This window comes from Chenopodium quinoa, unplaced genomic scaffold (genome assembly GCF_001683475.1).
Source record: "Chenopodium quinoa cultivar QQ74 unplaced genomic scaffold, ASM168347v1, whole genome shotgun sequence".
Taxonomy (NCBI): domain Eukaryota; kingdom Viridiplantae; phylum Streptophyta; class Magnoliopsida; order Caryophyllales; family Amaranthaceae; genus Chenopodium; species Chenopodium quinoa.
Genome location: NW_018744693.1, coordinates 6,219,687 through 6,239,341, shown reverse-complemented (window position 1 = coordinate 6,239,341; position 19,655 = coordinate 6,219,687). Strand labels below are relative to the sequence as shown.

Here is a 19,655-nt window from a genome sequence, read left to right as displayed (position 1 = left end):
CTCTTACAAGTTTTTTTTTTTTTTATTGTTTTAATATATTTCATGTGGTTTAATACTAGGTCGATTTCTTTCAAAAAAAAAAAAAAAAAAAATACTAGGTCAATTCATTACTTTTTAAACAATTTTTTTTATTATAGTTATTCAACATCCGTGCATTGCACGGAGTTTAACCTAGCATATGTGAAATTGTAAATGATAGAAAAGCAACATCAAGACACTTATAAAATTTGAATAAGTATATTAAAATTACATCTATTAAAAAAAATAAAAAAAATTACATGTCGAGATTAATTTTTCATATTTCACATAAACATTTTTTTAGATACATAAATTTATGAATATGTAAAGTCAAAATTTCCTCTTTCAAATAAAAGATTCTTTTAAAAAAAAACGAATAATGCTTTTCAATTATTCTTAAACAACCTTTTCATGAAATTGAAAACTCACTTATTTTTGCTGGAGGAGTAGAAAAGTTCAGCAATAAACCAAGATCGTCACTTAAAGTGGGACCCGTCACATAACAAACAAACACGACGTCGTATTCTACCATACGCCACCACGCGTAAGACTCGTGTTGTTTAAAGTAAATTTATTACCTTTTGCTGACGTCATTAATTGTGGCCAATATACTCCCCCTCTTCCGCCCAATAGGATCATTAATTTTAAAAAATGCAAACAAATTTTTGTTTAATTTGTTTTAAAACCCTAAAATAAAAACAACATACTCCGTAATACAGTACTCGTAGTAATTTAATTGATTAAATAATTAATTAATTTCAATAAATAGTGAGCACTTTTAGTTCATTGTTTTCTTCGGTTTTATTACACTTTGCTATACTGTAATTAACTTAAACTTAAGGTAGAGAGAGAAACAGAGGAGAGAGAAACAGTTCAGATTGGCTACAATGGAGTCGGAACCTGGGATTTCTCCATCTAGAACCTCTTCCAAGGTTGTTTTTCATCTTCTTTTTATTTGAATTTTAATTCGTCGCAAATGATTATGGATTGTTTCTGTTGAATTATGAATGGATGAGATTTTTGATATAAAATTATGAGTGGTGTAATAATTTTGAATTCTATGTATTGTTGGAGTAATCTACTATGATTAGAGTGAATTGTGGGGATTGAATTTTGAATCATTTTGATTTTTATGGCATTTGAAGAATTATTTTTCTGGGGTTTCAATCAGGATTTGACTTGATAACAAAGTTTATCTGATCGGATTGAATGGGTTTGATTATTGAATTATTGAGTTGAATGGTTGAATTTAAATTGATTTCATCGACTATGACCTGGCAAAAATCAAATCGACCCATCAAAAAAAGACTGGATTTTATACAAATGTTTGTGACCTGAAGACTGGGTTTTGAACAAATTTTAACTTTATCACAGTACTTTGACGAAATTATAAAGTTAAAAGACATTGTTGAAGAGTATTGACTAATGCAATTATTGTTGATGTTGCTGAATCAAAAGATACAACCCCTGGGATGGAGTCTACTAATTTTGCAGCATCGTTTTTCCCCAACGAATCCATTGACTATTTTCATCTACTTAGATTAGGAGCACTTATTGATATTTGGTTTCATTTTGCCTCTCGAAAATGTTTGTAGTTCTTCAAGAGTTAGTTCTTTATATGTTGACGTTTCGCTTATAAATGAAAGTTCATTATATATGGACTTTTGTGAAATAGAGAAGCTTATTATTCTTGTATAGACTATAGAGAGTATCTTGTTATAATTCAATGTCTGATTAAATTCTACATCGGCGTACAGTTATCTTGGGTAAACTTGTCCAGGACCCTGCTATTGGCTTATCAAAGTGTTGGTGTTGTTTATGGGGATTTGAGTACTTCACCACTCTATGTTTATACAAGCACTTTTAAAGGGAGGAGGATGCCTATCAGCGAGGATTCTGTATTTGGTGCATTTTCCTTAGTGTTCTGGACACTAACGCTGATTCCGTTGCTCAAATATGTCTTCTTTGTATTAAGTGCAGATGATAGTGGGGAAGGTTGGCTTCTGTTTGTATGTCTTATATTGGATTTGTTTTACTCAATTCTGTTTTCTAGACTTTACTTTATGTTATTATAGGTGGGACTTTCGCTCTATACTCCCTCCTTTGCAGACATGCAAAATTCAGCTTGCTTCCAAATCAACAGGCTGCAGATGAGGAGCTGTCGACCTATAAATATGGCTATTCAACACCAGTTGCTACCAGCTCTCCTCTAAAGAGATTCCTTGATAAACACAAAAAGCTGCGCACAGCCTTACTAGTTTTTGTGTTGATTGGCGCGGGCATGGTCATTGGAGATGGTGTTTTGACACCTGCTATTTCAGGTGCATTGGAATATTTGTGAGCTGTTATTGAATACATTTGTCTATCTACTTGCTAAAATATTGAATTTGTATGTTTTGGATAATAATTTGCAGCTTATACGAGGGCTAATTAACAGCTACTGATTTAACAGTTTCAATAGACATATATGAAATGCTGTTTGTAACTGTACTTTTTATAAGCATCTAGTCTAGGCCCTCGTTTGTTATTTATTTATTTTTAAATTCGGCAAACACTACAGTATTTCTCGTTGCAATAATTATTCGAGATATCTTAGTTTGATTTGTTCATTTGTATAATATTTTGCATAACATATTGAAAATTGAGCAAGCTTTGTGTGTGCTCGATTGCAATGTTGTTTTTCAATTTATATTTGAAAAGAATAAGCATCTATAATTACTTTATCTCCTTTGCACAATCATACAGTTTTCCTATTCTGTTATGAGGTCATGGAGTCTTGAAAGCAGTCTCTCTGTTAGTTGCGTAACCTTTATCTTCCCGACCCTGATTTCATAATAGTGTAGCATGTTATCGATACTGCACGTTTATGTATGTTATGGACTTCGTAGTTTTATTTGTAGTCTTTTACTTATGTACCAAGTCGTAGCTCTGAAGTTATGAAAAAGAAAAGAGTATATGTTGAATATTAATGCGAATTTGGAGTACTATAAAGTATCTTCTTTTCTTTCTTTGCAGTTTTATCATCAGTTTCAGGGCTTCAAGTTGCTGAAACGAAACTAAATGAGGGTTAGTCGCTGTACTGACCTCTATTCTTTGTAAATGCTGCTGATCTTGTTTGATTTATTCGTTAGGGGCATTCTTAGTTATGCAGCTCATGTTGGAGCATCCAAAAAAACCTATGCTTGATCTCTTTGTCTTTTTTTACAATTTTGTGGAGTATATTTCTTCCTAATTTTCAACATCTGTTGTTGTAGGTGTACTTATGTTGCTTGCCTCTGTAATTTTGGTGGGCCTGTTTGCTCTTCAACACTGTGGTACCCACAAGGTGGCATTTTTGTTTGCTCCAATTGTCTTAATTTGGCTATTCTCAATATTCGGAATTGGTCTGTACAACACAGTATATTGGAACCCAAAAATAGTTCATGCATTTTCTCCACATTATATCATCAAGTACTTCAAGGAAACTGGAAAAGATGGCTGGATTTCTCTTGGAGGAATACTTCTTTGCACAACAGGTATGTGGGGCGGTATAATTTTCTTTTTGCTGTTTTGTTGAATCTCTGTATTGACTGTATAGGACTCGAATCATCTTTTATTTTTCTTCTTTTGTTTTTTTAATTAATTTTTTTTTATGTTATTCTTTTTTTGGTTCCATGTAAGGGTTTATGTGAAAGCTTTGCAGGTTTCCTGCTCTAATGCTTAACCCCCTCTTAAATTATGAAAAAGAGAAGAGAGACAAGAAAAAAAGGAAGAAGTTGTTGAAGAAGAGGCATTACTGCACTTACTTCTTTGTTTTATTAAGAAAGGAGTATAATCTCTTAACAGCTAGCATTATGTTTGTAGATGCGTGAATGTTGATGTCAGTTCTCCCAGAAGCAGGACTTTTTCCACATTCTATCTTAGAGAAGTTGGTTAATTTCTTGAACTTTGATGGAATTTCTGGTTTTTCTTCTTGGATGTATACAGATACTATTTCATATACTTCCTATGTTTTCTTTTATTTGCAACACAACCTTTGGACATGCTTTTTCAGGAGTCAATTAAAGTAGGTAAATAAGCAAATTTATTAAAATTATTCCAACACCCGGAATAGAGAAGGGTTAATTACTACGTTTATAAATTATTTTGATTGATTTGTCCGTTACATTACCTAATATTTCCCTCAAAGTGCGTGCCATGAAGGTGTGTTGCAAATAGAAGAAAATGGAGGAAGTATATGCTTGATCAATCTAAGAGACATTGAATTTTTTCCTTTGTGACAAGGTTATTGATATTTAGGAGTGATAACATTAGCCAAAAGAGATGTAGATTTTGGGGAGATTTTTGAGCTTGACATGTGTAAAATTTTTCCTCGCATTTCTCTAAAATAAACAAGGGTCTGACAACCATTAATACTACTCCAAGGGGTAATAGATTCCTATAGGGCTATAGCTACACAATTAAATGGTCTTTCTTGGACAGAAGGAATATTGGCATATTTTGTTGATGCTTTTTATGTTCTTCAAGTTTTGTTACGTTTTGTATTTTTGTTAGTTTGTATTTTTTTTTTTCCTTTTCCATGTATGTATTTAGGCTAATTTTCCTTCAATAAGCACCTGGAAACAAGTGGAAAATGGAGAACAGAAAGGGAACCTAATGCAATTTGCTGTTTGTGTTTGATCTTTTGGGGTCCATTTTTATTGACAGCTATGCTTTGGGTTGTTGCAGGTACAGAAGCTATGTTTGCAGATATTGGTCACTTTACAGCCTTCTCCATAAAGGTATGTTATCGTAGGTCATGTTGTCTAGAAGTTGCATCCATAAGACTGTCCTTTTCAGTTTAGGACTAGGTTTCAAGACCCAACACAATCGCCCAATCTAGATACCTAGGAACCAAAGCACGGTTGACACTTGACAGAATAAGCGAATAAAATGAATGGAACAATGAATTTTCAGTCCTCTGGGAACATACCATTTTCTTATCTATGGGATTGAGCTATTGACATCTAGTTATCTGGGTGAACCACATTTTATCTCTGCATCCGTTCAACATTTCCGTATTGCTACTTTACATGTAAGTGACCTAATCCAGTATTGCTATTTTGCAGCTCGTTTTCGCATGTGTCATATATCCTTGTCTTGTGGTTCAGTACATGGGTCAGGCTGCATATCTGTCTATGAACACCACCCATATTGATCACTGTTTCTATGATTCTATACCTAGTAAGCTTTCCTATTGCCACTAAACTTGGTTTGTTTTACCTCTGTACCACTGCTAAATTACTGCTTGGAAATTCATTACCTGGTCATCTTGTCAAACAGATTCTGTATTTTGGCCCGTGTTTGTTATTGCGACTCTTGCCGCAATTGTTGGAAGTCAGGCTGTCATCACTGCAACATTCTCCATTGTCAAACAATGTCATTCTCTAGGATGCTTCCCAAGAGTGAAAGTTGTTCATACATCAAAACATATATATGGCCAAATATACATTCCCGAAATAAACTGGATTCTCATGATCCTTACTCTTGCTGTAACTATTGGCTTTCGTGATACTACATTGATTGGTAATGCATACGGTAAGCTCATTCAACTTGCCTCCTGTTTGTGGCTTCAGTGCTCTATGTATGTGCAATTGTGTATGGATCAATATTTGATATTGAGTTACTGCTGTCAAATTAGTTTAGACTTGATGTCCATAGTAGTAAGTGTTTAGGGGGATATTTCCGTTCCATAAAAAATGTATAAAATTTCATATTGGTTTGTTGTCTGTTGATAACATGCTCAAGTGTTAGAGGGAATCTGGTGAAAGTTTTTTTTTGTTCATTTTCCTACAACTCTGCATGTTAAGAAATTTAAAGTGGGCGGTCAGTGCTACTGCTTTGATCAGTTGGAGTGAATTTTGACTAGACTTTCACATTTCTTAGCCAATAATAGTGATGATTTTCTTGTACCTGGTGAATTTGGCTTGAACAGTGTTCGGCGCAGTTTGTATGAAATTACTATAAATACTTATTGACTTATTTCCTACTATGGGATAGTATATAAATAATCATAGAGAGTAGTTTTTATAAGTTAAAGATTTCTGACTTTTTAGGTGCATTGTAATAAGTCCTCGTTTGGACTTTGGCTGTATCATCCTAACTCCTAGTTTCTTGTATCCAGGTCTTGCTTGCATATCAGTCATGCTCATCACAACTTGCCTTATGGCACTTGTTTTGACCTTTGTGTGGCAACGAGGAGCTTTTGCTATTCCGTTTCTTCTGTTTTTTGGTTTTATCGAGGCTGTGTATTTGTCTTCAGCATTTATCAAAGTACCACAAGGGGGTTGGGTTCCCATAATGTTATCTCTTGTAATCGTGCTTGTGATGTATGTCTGGCACTATGGAACCCGCAAGAAGTACAATTTTGACCTTCATAACAAGGTCTCATTGAAATGGATACTTGGCCTGGGTCCCAGTCTTGGTATAGTACGTGTACCTGGCATTGGTTTGATTTACTCTGAACTTGCAGTGGGAGTTCCTGCTATCTTCTCTCACTTTGTGACTAATCTACCTGCCTTTCACAAGGTCTTGGTTTTTGTTTGTGTTAAGTCAGTGCCGGTCCCATATGTTTCTCCAGAAGAGCGTTTTCTCATTGGCCGCATATGTCCTAGACCATATCGCATGTATCGCTGTATAGTTCGATATGGATACAAGGATATTCCTCGAGATGACGGGGAGTTTGAGGACTTGCTTATCAAAAGCATTGCAGAATTCATTCAGATGGAAGCTGTGGAGCCTCAGTTTTCTGGCTCCGACAGTTCCTCCATTGATGGTAGGATGGCTGTGATAAGCACTCGAACTGTTCAATCAAACTCAAGCTTAGTTGTATCCGAGCATGATGATCAGGATATCAATGAAATTACTCATAGTAGCAGGTCTCTGACACTTCAGAGTTTAAGATATGTGTACGATGACGAGAGTGTTCAGCAGATCAGGAGGCGTCATGTGAGATTTCAGCTGCCACAAAATCCTGCAATGGATCCGGATGTTAGAGAAGAGCTTTTGGACTTGATTGAGGCAAAGGAGGCTGGGGTTGCATACGTTATGGGGCATTCCTATGTTAAGGCTCGAAGGTCCTCTTCTTTCTTGAAAAAGCTTGGTATTGATATTGGATATTCGTTTCTCAGGAAGAATTGTCGTGGTCCTTCTGTCGCTCTCAACATACCTCACATAAGCCTCATTGAAGTTGGGATGATATACTATGTCTAGCATTATATTTTATTGAGAAAATTGCTGTAAAGTAATGCATTTTTCCTGAACAGTGATTAGAGGTTGGGAGGGGCAAAGAAGGAAAACAGTGATTAGAGGTTGGGTGGGGGAAAGGGTGTACAGATCAATAAAAAATATTTTTAACAAAGTTTTGTAGGTATTTTGTTATTCGATCAAGATTACATATCTTTTTTTTTTTTTTTTTTTTTTTTTTTTTGATGCAAATCAAGAATACCTATCTTAATATACTGCTTTTGTGTTTGTTTTAGAATTCTTTAGTTTCACTGCTATAATTGTTGTTGTTGGTCTTTTTTTTTTTTTTTTTTTTTTTTTTTTTTTTTCCCATGAGCAACAATTATAGTTGGGCACTATTGTAGATCTTTATAAGTTGGCTGGATGGGTCAATGTGTTGGGACATCTAGTTTTGCAATCAAGGCCTGTATCGGATCATTCGGGTCAATTTAGTCGTGTATGTTTGACTAGTATGTATGTAAACACGGTTATTCTGAAGAAAGACCAACATTTTGATTATCAGTTCAGGTAATCTGGTTGACGAACAAATAATCAAGTATATGTCCCAAAGGAGTTCAAACCGAGATTTGGGATTGAAACCAGTGTCAACATTTTCTACCTATGCACCAAAAAAAGAATAAGAAAAAAAGGGAAAAAAAATAGATGTCTTATTCAGTGGCTTAATCTCCTCACAGCAACAGTAATCAAATAACTAGGCACCTTATGAGGTAAGCAACCTTATGAAAACAGGGGGTTGTTGAGCAGCTAAATCTGCATTTTGAATATTCGGTCTTTAGCTTTACCTCCAAAATGGAACACAAATTTTTCCTCTATTTTAATGATGTCAACCCTTACCTGTTACATCTTGTTAACCAGTAAATTACTCAAAATAATCGATAAAAGTTTGATCAACAACCTTAAACATACTACACTCAATATATACATTCATCTCGACACAGCTTTTTCACAACAGATCACATACTTGCGAAGTATTAAGTAAACTTTCTTTTTACAAAGGCGGAAAACTCATCAATCAAGAATGGAACATAAAGCTAGCCCTTTGGTTTTTCTAGTAGTACTAGTGATCCTGGCTAGTAATATTCCATCATTGACAGCTCAAGGTGGATCGTCGTGTGTAAACAGCCTAACCCCTTGCATGAACTACTTGAACAGCACTCGTGGTCCACCCAGGTCTTGCTGTGACCCTTTGAAAGAAGTTATTCAGACTAACCAACAGTGCTTGTGCAGTATGATAAGTACCCAAGGTACTTTCCAAGCTCAGCTCCTAGGCATTAATATATCTCAGGTTGAGATGTTACCCGAAAGATGTGGGCTTCGTGTTAACCCGATTGCCTGCCTTAAAGGTACTTCTAAATCCTCCTCACTATACTTATGATGTTATTTTCATATGATGTTCCTTTTTTATGTTGTGATTTTGATAGTTTTTATCTATTAATAACCTTTTTGCGGTTTTCCAAAATAAATTTTACTTGAAAAATAATTATTGTAGTTGATTTATTACCTTTTTTCTAGTCCGGAATTATATGTGTTTATTACTCAGTACCAAGTATTGATAATTCCTGTATAAACTGGGAAGTGAGTTCAAATGTATTGATATATGATGTGTTATTTTTGGGTGTTTTTATAGGTGTATCAGGCTCAAGAAACTCTGTTCAAAACTCTGCAATTAACTCATTCCCATCTTTTATACCGGTAATTTTAGGAGTGTTATTGATGATAATTGTAATTTAGATCAAATATTTATTTATTCTATGTATGACATTGTGAAAAGTTTGTACGTACACACTGATTCGAAGTATATTGTATTCAGCTACTTATTTTCTGGTCCAAATTTGTTAACTTTGATGTTTTTTTTTTCTTTTTTTTTTCTATATTGTAACATTATTATTGTTACGTAGTATATTGTTTTGGATATTGTAGTGTTATCATTGTTATATTGCTTTGGATATTGTAATGTTATCATAATTAAACGCATTTGGATGTTGATAAACTATTTTTTTCATAAATTTACAATAGTGTGAAGTAGTTAAACAATTAACAAAAACTTTTGTATGCCCCTGGTTGACAATAATTTTGTTGTATATCTAACATTTTGCGAAAAGTGACCCTTTTTTTTTTTTGTACAAAAGTGACCATTTTTCTTTTACAAAAGTGACCCATATTTCACAAAAGTAACCCTTTTTTTCACAAAAGCGACTTTTTTTTCACAAAACTGACCTTTTTTGTTTACAAAAGTAATTAAGTTACATATGCAAAACAGAGTACTTCGTATCAAAATCAACAAAAATAAACACAAAATTAGCAATAGTCATGAAAAAACACTACAATCCCACTCAAACAAATCAATTATAGAGATCACCTTCAGTTCCATGCATTGTCATCATCAATCAACTCACATTCATCTCCACTAAATCAAATTCAAACTTTTCATTCTTCCAAATTTTCAGCAAAAATCAATCAAATTCAATAAATTTCACAAAGATCTTCAAATTTAGCAAATAATTTATCATTTTCAAAAAAAAAAAAAAAAAAAAAATAAATAATATTGCTATACCTAGACGATGGAGTAGATGTGGAATCGTCGCCATTATCGTCGGAAGAAGAAGATGTAGAAAGATTAATTAAGACGTTTGTTGGTTGCCATTGCAGATATTATAGCATTATAGAGAGAGAAAGAGAGGGAAATAGAGCGGAATGAACGGAAGATGAATAAAGTTTTTAGTGCGAGCAAGCCGATTTACAATAATGATATTGTACATCGGATTTTAATAAATTTTTGTGAACAATTAATTAGTGGTTTCAACACTCGGGTGTTCTATGCACATTATGGTAAACTCGGGTAAAAAAAAAAATTTGATTTAGTTCTCTAAGCTTTTCATTTCAAAGAAATTAGTGAGTAGATTTGTAGCTAGGGGTGTGGTGAATCCTAATAATTAATTTAAAATAAATTGGGATAAAATTGATAATGATTGTATTATTAATTGGCGGTGGTTTATTCTCTAGCATGAATAGGATATTAAACAACCAATGGTTGTTAGTGTCATGGCTTGTTGATTATACCATGAGAATGTGGACTAGAATTAGCATATTTGACTGCAATTGGGTTCAATATCTGTTGGAATTTCAGGTGTTGTTTGGTTGATGTGGGAATTTAATTTCCATAGGAATTTATAATTCATGGGAAGCTAATTCCTTAATAAAATTCCAAGGAATTTCTTATAAGAAAAATTGCCCGAAATAATCCGACCTTTGGCTCATTTGCCCAAAATAATCCCACCTTTCGATTATTTTGAAATAATCCGACTTTTACTGTCAATCCGCTTTAAATGGTCCTAATCGGTTACCTAACTTGTTATAACAATTTAGATGACATGTGTCGGCCTATGATTGGCCAAAAAAAGTTAAAAATTAAGTTAAATATTCTTAAAGAAAAAAGTTTTAAAAAATTAATTATTGAAAAAACCATCAGCCACCTCTGCCCATCCCCGCCGGCCAATCTGCCTATCTCCCCACCCGCCGCAGATCCGGCCGTCGGTGATCCCTTCCCCAACGCCGTCGCCCTCTAACCCCCGGCGTCGTCGCTCTTTCCCTCGAACCACCAATCCCTTCCCTCTCCCACGAAATCCTACTTAAATTACTCCCACCGTCGAAATCCCCTTTCCCATCCCGATCTCGGCCCCCCTTCTTCCCCAATCCTGATACCGGTTTCCCTCCCCTTCCTTCGCCTCTAGTTCATCCTTTCTCACCTTCCCCTGCCTCTAGTTCGTCCTCCCTCACCTTCCCCCACCTAGATTTCGGGTGTGAATTGTAGAGCGAACAAACCCACAATAGCGACGACGTTATGGTGGCTGGGGCTGCAAATCAACTATGGTGGTTGAGGCTGCAATTCGACGGCAGTGGCTAGCTCTTCAATTTGCCAGTGGCTGGGCTGCAATTTGGCGGTGGTTGGGGTTGCAATTACTGGTGGCCGGGGAAGTTTGTTTATTTTTTTTAATTCAATTGTTTTAATTTAAGATTTTAGACAAATCATAGAGTGACACTTTGTAGTTTCAACAAAAAAAAAAGGAAAATTTGTTAAGTATAAGCAAAGCTTTGCTCGGTCTTCCCAAAATAAGCAAACATTTTGATTAACCCAGAGTAAGTTGACCTTTATAGGGTATTTTCTCTAAATAAGTCATGACCGGTTTCTTTTAAGTGTAACCAGTTGTTTGAATTGCTTATGCCACATGTCATTGTGTAGTTCGCCAATTTTTAAAAATTTAATTAAATTTATTATTTTAATTAATTTTTGAAATAAAAAAAATAATTAAAAAAAAACATTTTTTCAAGATAAAAATAAACCCTTAATTTTTAGATACCCCCCACTACTAAAGCTAGCACCCCTCTTTGCCCTTATCCCGTCGACCATCGTCGAACCACCCAGAGCATGAAATACCTCCACCTCCCATCCCCACTACGATATCACCATCCCTCCTACCTCCACCCTCAAAATCCCCGCCGAATCTACTATCCTTTGCTTTTCCCATCACCAAAAATTGCATCACATCTCCATAATCGAAGTCACAAATTTGCATAACAACAACAACGAGGTGGGTGTTGGGTTTCGAGGTAGGTTTGGTTGGGTTTCAAGGTCAATATGGTAATATTACGGTGGTTAGGGTGGGGAATCGAGGTATGTGGTGGTTTCCAGATGGGTAACTATAAAATGGAGTTTCGAGGTAGGGCAGTTCAGGTGGGTTTCAAGCTTTCTGCACGGGTTAGGATGGCTCGCCGGCGCTCAAGGAGGGTGTAGGGAATATTTCAAGTATCCCACACTTGAGCCCCACTGTGATCATACTTTTAAGCATGATGGCGTCCAAAGGGAAGGAAGCTAGAGTAAAAGAGTCGCCAACAAGTTTTAAGAACTTGTAAACCGTTCACAGGGTGAAGGTTACACCCCTTAACGATCCAGGAGATCGTTAACTCCAATAGGTCTGGAACCATGACTGGAAGTTTGGGGATGAAGGTACAACTCCAACCTAAAAGAGATTGAACTTGCCCTAATAATAGGCATCTACTTTATTCTTGTCGTATTCATGTGCGCTTTCTGACTAACATACAATCATTAGATTAACCCTAAACATGTTTAATCTATGTTGATTGAATATTAATGCACAAATAAACCTATTATTGGCGATCACTTGAATTATAATCATATTAGCCTAAACAAGATTATTAATTATCTTATTAAGCGTGATTACAAGTATAAATTCCCTTTAAACATTCATAAAAGGCGTGATCAAGAAACAACAATAATATATCAAGCAACATAATAATAATCATATTAAAACTTAATAATAATAGCAAAATCCTAGGCATGATACTAACAAGATTAATAACAAATCCTAACATGTCACTTAACAATAAAGATCAATTAGCCCTAATATGACACTAACATGATATTAGGAAAGAAATAGGAAGCAATATAATAATATACATGATAATAGAAATTTTAGTTATTACCCTAAACATGATACTAGGAAGCAATATAACATCCTAACATGATACTAGGAATCAACAAAATAATCTAAGCATGATTTCTATATCAAAAGATCAATAAAACAATTAAAGTATTTACTTTGATGCCTCGTGCCTCTTTCTAACAACAAAATACACACGTTAGTAACTTCAAGGGAAAAAAATAAAATACTAAAACAGTAAATCTAATCTAAGAATTGTAATAAGGTCTGAGACCAAACCCTCATAAATTATCGATCAACCTTTCAAGTCTAGGGCGAAGGCAACCTCGAACTTGGCTAGGTGTGTCTAGAGCTAATGTATGTGGAATTTTGTGAAAGGGAAGATTTAGAAAAAGAATAGAGAGATAAGGAAATCTTCTAGCTTTAGAGAGAGATGATGGTTGTGAATAATGATTGTGAATAATGTTTGTGAATGATGATTGTGAATGATTTAAAACGGGGAGATACGACCCTTATTTATAGGAAAAATAGCTCGGAATACGATAGAAAAGAGTTCGAGTCCCATTCGGAATAAAAGATCTCCTGTCGTCAACGACAAGAGTCAGCGCCAGACGACAGGAGCAGCGCCAAGCGACAGACCTATCGTTTGGCGCTGTGACAGTTTTTTGCGGATTTTGTTTTTATCATATCTTTTGATCCAAAAGTCCAAATAATTCATATAATATGTCATTGGAAAGCTCTTAAAATCTAATTTCCAACACAATTAAATTCATATTAAAATATTTTTTAGATGAAAAGATATGGCTGAAATAGTAGAAGGGTGTCAGATTTGGATAGAGTTTTGTATTCCATTCATATCTTTTACGTTATAGCTCGGAATTAATATTATTGGAAAGATAATTTCAAGATATATCCAAAAATATAAGATTTGGATAAATATTATGAGGCACAAAAATAATATTTGACTGTCTTTGAATATCTTTAAATTCGAATAGAATTAGGACTTAAAAAAAGAAAGTTTTATTCAGTTTCAAATTCTTTGATTTTATCTTTTCAAAAAGGATAATTAAGATCTTGTAGAAACTCATAGAAGCTTCTAATAAATCCTAATTAGTTTAGGAATAGGATTAAACCTTTGGACCCTCCACATGATCATTGGGCTGTAGGTAAAATCCGTTTTGAGCCCAGTTTAATATTTTGGCCATAACTTCCTCATTATTCATTGGAATTGGGCTTACAATATATTGTTGGAAAGGTATTTTCGAGACTAATCCAACTATACCATTATTGGACCATTATCATGGACTAAATTAAACTGGATTGGAAATTTTCATAAATAGAGTGCATTTTGAAAACAGAAAGAGAGATATTTTAATAAAAACATCCACATCTCTAGACCTTTCACACTTTTATTTCGTTCGATAATCAAATGACATGAAAGGTATTCATCACTGGGTTTGGTTTAAGGGAGACATGTTTGGGTGTCTACAGAGGGGAACAAAGGGGTCAGGGAATCGGGGAGGCCGGAGGGGGAGGTGGTTTGTTTGGTGGCTGGTGGGGATAGGGGTGGAGAGCTGGTATGTGGTGGTTTTTTTTAAAAATACAATTTAATAAATGGTCAATTATAAAATAAGAATAAAAAATTAATTAGAATTAGGAAAAAGTGACCTATTTGGTAGGATGTAGGTCATTTGACTTATTTAAATAAAATACCCCATAAAGGTCAACTTACTATGGGTTAATTAAAAGGTTTGCTTATTTTTGACAAATTTTCCAAAAAAAATACCTATTTAACAGGTTACCGGTCACTTGGAACCATTTGAAGCGGATTGACATTAAAGGCCGGATTATTTAAAAATAATCGAAAGGTAGGATTATTTTGGGCGGATGAGCCAAAGGTCGAATTATTCTGAACAATTTTTCCTTTCTTAAATGTGTTTGGTTGGCAATAAGGGAAATTGAAAATCCCATGAATTTTGGTTTACTTAGGAGGGGGTTAGGTAATTTACTTCCCATTTTTTGTGGGAAGTGGGAATTCATAATTCCCATGAATTCCCACTTCCCCCATTTTTACTTTTTAATGCGAACCAAACAACTACTCATTTTATCAATTCTGTAAACACCCATTTGTGTCTCCCCAAAACCAAACCCAGTGATGAATACCTTTCACGTCGAACCATAATCGAATGAGGTGAAAGTGTGAAAAGTCTAGTGTTGCGGTTAGTTTTTGTTAAAAAACTCTTTCTTTCTGTTTCCGAAAATCCACTCTATTTTATAAAAACGTCCATTGAAGTTTAGTTTGGTCCATGATAAGGGTCCAATAATAGTGTAGTTGGATGGGGCTTGCAAAGACATTTCCAACGATATATTATAAGCCCAATTCCGATGGATAATGAGGAAGTTATGGCCAAAATACTAAACTGGGCCCAAACCGGATTTTACCTACGACCCAATGATCATGAGGAGGGTCCAAAGGTTTAATCCTATTCCTAAAATAATTAGGATTGATTAGAATCTTCTATAAGTTTCTAAAATATCTTAATTATCCTTTTTTGAAAACATAAGATTAAGGAATTTGATTTAAATATAAACTTTCCTTTTTTATAAAACTTTCCTTTTTTAAAGTCCTAATTCTATTCGGATTTAAACATGTTCAAAGACAGTCAGATATTATTTTCATGCCTCATATATTTTATCCAAATTTTATATGGTTGGATAGATCTTGGAATTATCTTTCCAATGATATATTATAATATTAAATCCGAGCTATAACGGAAAAGATATGAATAAGATATCAAACTCTATCCAAAACTGACACCGTCTCACTATTTCATTCATATCTTTTATTCTACAACATATTTTAATCTGATTCTAATGGGTTAGAAAGTAGACTTCAAGATATTTCCAACGACATCTTATTCATCTTATTCCGATTCCTGGATCAAAAGATATGATAAAAACAAAATCCGCAAAAACTGTTGTCTACGAGTTTTATTTCGATTCGAATTTGGATTCTTTTCTTAATTCTTCGACTCTCTTCTTTCCTATAAATAGAGGTCATATCTCCCTTTTTTCAATACCAACTCTCATCAAGATTTTCTCGATTATTCTCTCTCTCTCTCTTTTTCTAAACTAGCCTTTTCTCAAATACAAAATTCCGCATTCATTAGATCTAGATACACCTAGCCATATTCGAAGTTGCCTTCGCCCTAGACGTGAAAGGTTTTAATTTCTGAGGGTTTGGTCCCAAATCTCTCTTTCAATTATTTAATTTAATTGTTTTGTTTATTATTTTCCTTGAAGTTACTAACGTGTGTATTTTGTTATTAGAAAAAGGTACGAGGCATCCAAGTAAGTACTTTAATGGTTTTATTGATATTATGATGTAGACATCATGCTTAGAGTGTTATTTTAATTCCTAGTATCATGTCTAGGGTAACTTTAATATCAAGTATGATTAAAAGTACGATGCTTCCTATGTTCTTCCTAATATTTATTCATGTTAGTATCATGTTAGGGTTAAAGCTTTGATTTTTATTGTTTAGTGACATGCTAGGGTTTGTTATTAATCTTGTTAGTATCATGCCTAGGATCTTGCTATGCTTTAACATGATCATGATAATTTATGATTATGATTGATATTATTGTTATTAATGATGTTGATTATTTATTATGTTGCTTGATAGTTATTCTTTATTGCTTGATCACCTTTTATGCATGTTAAAGGGAATTTGTATTTGTAATCGCGCTTAATAAGATATTAATAATCTTGTTAGGGTTAATATGATTATAATTCAAGTGATCGCCAACAATAGTTTATTTGTGCATTAATATTCAACCAACATAGATTAAACAGGTTTAGGGTTAATCCTATTGATTGTATGTTAGTCATAAAGCGCACATGAATACGAGCAGAATAAAGTAGAGGCCTATTATTAGGGCAGGTTCAATCTCTTTTAAGTTGGATTTGTACCTTTATCCCCGAACCCTTATTTGGTTCATGACCTTATGGAGTTGACGATCTCTTGGATCGTTAAGGGGTGTAACCTTCACCTCGTGAACGGTTTACAAGTTCCTTAAAAACTTGTTGGCGACTCTTTTGCTCTATCTTCTTCCCTTTTGGACGCCACCATACTTTAGTGTATGATCACAGTGGGGTTCAAGCTAGTGGGCTTTTAAAGGCTTGAAATTATTCCCTACAAATTCACATGAATTTTCAATTCCTCTATTTTACAAATTAGTTATATATATATATATATATATATATATATATAGATTAAATTAGTTATATTTGCTTCAGTACTCGTACTATTTAAAAATATTTTTTTATCATTATTGAACATCTAAATATATAATCTAATATCTAGTATCTGAAATTACTAATTTGCTTCGTTCTACTTCAAGTGTATGAATATGATAAACTTTTTGTTAACAAAACATTGTAGACATAATATGTGTCATTGAAGTAGTGGTTGATATTAAAGTATAATAAGCATGAGGTCATAGGTTTGGACATTAATGCTAACAATTCTTTTTTTTTTTTTTTGTTTAATAAATTACAATAATCGTATGACATGGCGCCACATCATCTGCCTAGTCATAGCGACACATGACAGACTCATATATATATATATATATATATATATGTATATATATATATATATGTATATATATATATATGTATATATATATATATGTATATATATATATATGTATATATATATATATGTATATATATATATATGTATATATATATATATGTATATATATATATATGTATATATATATATATGTATATATATATATATATATATATATATATATATATATATATATATATATATATTAGTGTAGGGAATAATTTCAAGCCTTTAAAATCCCACTAGCTTGAACCCCACTGTGATCATACACTAAAGTACGGTGGCGTCCAAAAGGGAAGAAGATAGAGCAAAAGAGTCGCCAAGAAGTTTTTAAGGAACTTGTAAACCGTTCATTGGATGAAGGTTACACCCCTTAACGATCCAAGAGATCGTCAACTCCGTAAGGTCATTAACCAAATAAGGGTTCGGGGATGATGGTACAAATCCAACCTAAAAGAGATTGAACCTGCCCTAATAATAGGCCTCTACTTTATTCTGATCGTATTCATGTGCGCTTTCTGACTAACATACAATCAATAGGTTAACCCTAAACCTGTTTAATCTATGTTGGTTGAATTTAATGCACAAACAAATCTATTATTGGCGATCACTTGAAATCATAATCATATTAACCCTAAAAAGATTATTAATTATCTTATTAAGCGTGATTACAAGTATAAAATTCCCTTTAACATGCAATAAAGGTGATCAAGCAATAACAATAAATCAAGAAACATAATAATAAATTATCATAATAATAATTAAAATCATCATAAATCATAACAATTATAATCATAATCATGTTCATGTTAATATTAAAGCATAATAGAAGCAAGATCCTAGGCATGATACTAACAAGATTAATAACAAACCCTAGCATGTCACTAAGCAATAAAAATCAAACGTTTAACCCTAACATGATACTAACAATCACAAATATTAGGAAGAACATAGGAAGCATCGTAACAATCATATTTAATATTAAAATTAACCTAGACATGATACTAGGAATATCATAATAACAATATAAACATAATATCAATTAATCAATTAAAGTACCTACTTTGATGCCTCGTACCTCTTTCTAATAACAAAACACACACGTTAGTAACTTCAAGGAAAATAATAATCAAAACAATTAAATTAAATAATTGAAATAGAGATTTGGGACCAAACCCTCAGAAATTAAAACCTTTCACGTCTAGGGCGAAGGCAACTTCGAATATGGCTAGGTGTTTCTAGATCTTGCGAATGCAGAATTTTGTATGAAAAAGTAAGAAAGAAAGAAGAATTGAAAGAATTAAAGAGAGAATGCTAATTAAAACTTGTGAATAAGGAGAATTGGTGAATGATAGATGTAGATGATGAATGATGATGATTGGTGTATGAAAACGGAGTTTTTAATACCATATTTATAGAGAAAATTAGCCAAAAAAGATAATTTAACAAAACAGAGTCTGACGCACGCAAAACAAGGTTGGCGCCAACCCTGGCTAGCTGGCGCCAGCCACCAATGGCTAGCGCCAGGAGCCAATGGCTAGCGCCTGGCGCCAATGGCTAGCGCCAGGAGCCAATGGCTAGCGCCTGGCGCCAATGGCTAGCGCCTGGCGCCAAGCCTGGTTCCAGGCGCCAATGCCTGGGGTTGGACGCCAAACTGGATTTCAACGCGTTTTTGAAAATCTGATAAATTTACTGTACTGGAGGATAAAATAATATAATTCCTTCAAAAATGCTATTTGATTTTGATTAAAACTCTGAAAAGTCAACAAAGTCAACTTATCAATGCTAATTGAATTAGGAATGAAAAGAACATTCTAGAAGATTCTAGAAGACTAAAACCATTCCTAATTGCATTAGGAATGATAAATCACATTAGGCCCTCCCAAGATCATTGGGCCGCACATAAAGCTCAAACCGGGCCCAGTTTAGTAAATTGGCCATAACTTCCTCAATATTCATCGGAATTGGGTTTATAATATATCGTTAATAAGGTCTTTGCAAGCCCCATCCAACTACACTACTATTGGACCCATATCATGGACCAACCAAACTGGATTGGTTGTTTTCTTAAAATAAAGTTTTCCAAAACAGAAGAGAAAAGAAATAAAAACTTTCCGCAACACTAGACCTTTCCACACTTTCGTTTCATTCGATTATGATTCGACGTGAAAGGTACTCATCACTGGGTTTGGTTTTGGGGAGACACAAATGGGTGTCTACAGAACCCCCACTTTGACTGAGTTTGGAGAAACGCAAGTTTCGAAAACAAAAGTTA

At 33.9% G+C, this 19,655-nt stretch overlaps 2 protein-coding genes across 2 annotated transcripts; both read left to right on the top strand.

The window, feature by feature from the left end:
* Positions 1 to 711: 711 nt before the first annotated feature.
* Positions 712 to 7,444, top strand: LOC110702676 (potassium transporter 4-like). The gene is made up of 9 exons (XM_021880432.1): positions 712 to 950; positions 1,776 to 2,013; positions 2,094 to 2,339; positions 3,034 to 3,084; positions 3,273 to 3,533; positions 4,726 to 4,778; positions 5,106 to 5,220; positions 5,320 to 5,574; positions 6,161 to 7,444. Exons 1-9 carry the CDS (start codon positions 906 to 908, stop codon positions 7,246 to 7,248), a joined length of 2,352 nt encoding a protein of 783 aa, XP_021736124.1. The 5' UTR covers positions 712 to 905; the 3' UTR covers positions 7,249 to 7,444.
* A 130-nt stretch (positions 7,445 to 7,574) lies between these two features.
* On the top strand, positions 7,575 to 9,278 carry LOC110702677 (lipid transfer-like protein VAS). Its single transcript, XM_021880434.1, has 2 exons — positions 7,575 to 8,624; positions 8,909 to 9,278. Exons 1-2 carry the CDS (start codon positions 8,300 to 8,302, stop codon positions 9,010 to 9,012), a joined length of 429 nt encoding a protein of 142 aa, XP_021736126.1. The 5' UTR covers positions 7,575 to 8,299; the 3' UTR covers positions 9,013 to 9,278.
* Positions 9,279 to 19,655: the final 10,377 nt, after the last annotated feature.

Bases quoted from the DNA above. Each gene is read 5' to 3' on its own strand.
- LOC110702676 (XM_021880432.1), top strand. From the start codon at position 906: ATGGAGTCGGAACCTGGGATTTCTCCATCTAGAACCTCTTCCAAG. The intron at 951-1,775 runs GTTGTTTTTCAT...ATCGGCGTACAG, and splicing joins CATCTAGAACCTCTTCCAAG to TTATCTTGGGTAAACTTGTC. The intron at 5,575-6,160 runs GTAAGCTCATTC...TCTTGTATCCAG, and splicing joins ATTGATTGGTAATGCATACG to GTCTTGCTTGCATATCAGTC.
- LOC110702677 (XM_021880434.1), top strand. From the start codon at position 8,300: ATGGAACATAAAGCTAGCCCTTTGGTTTTTCTAGTAGTACTAGTGATC. The intron at 8,625-8,908 runs GTACTTCTAAAT...GTGTTTTTATAG, and splicing joins CCCGATTGCCTGCCTTAAAG to GTGTATCAGGCTCAAGAAAC.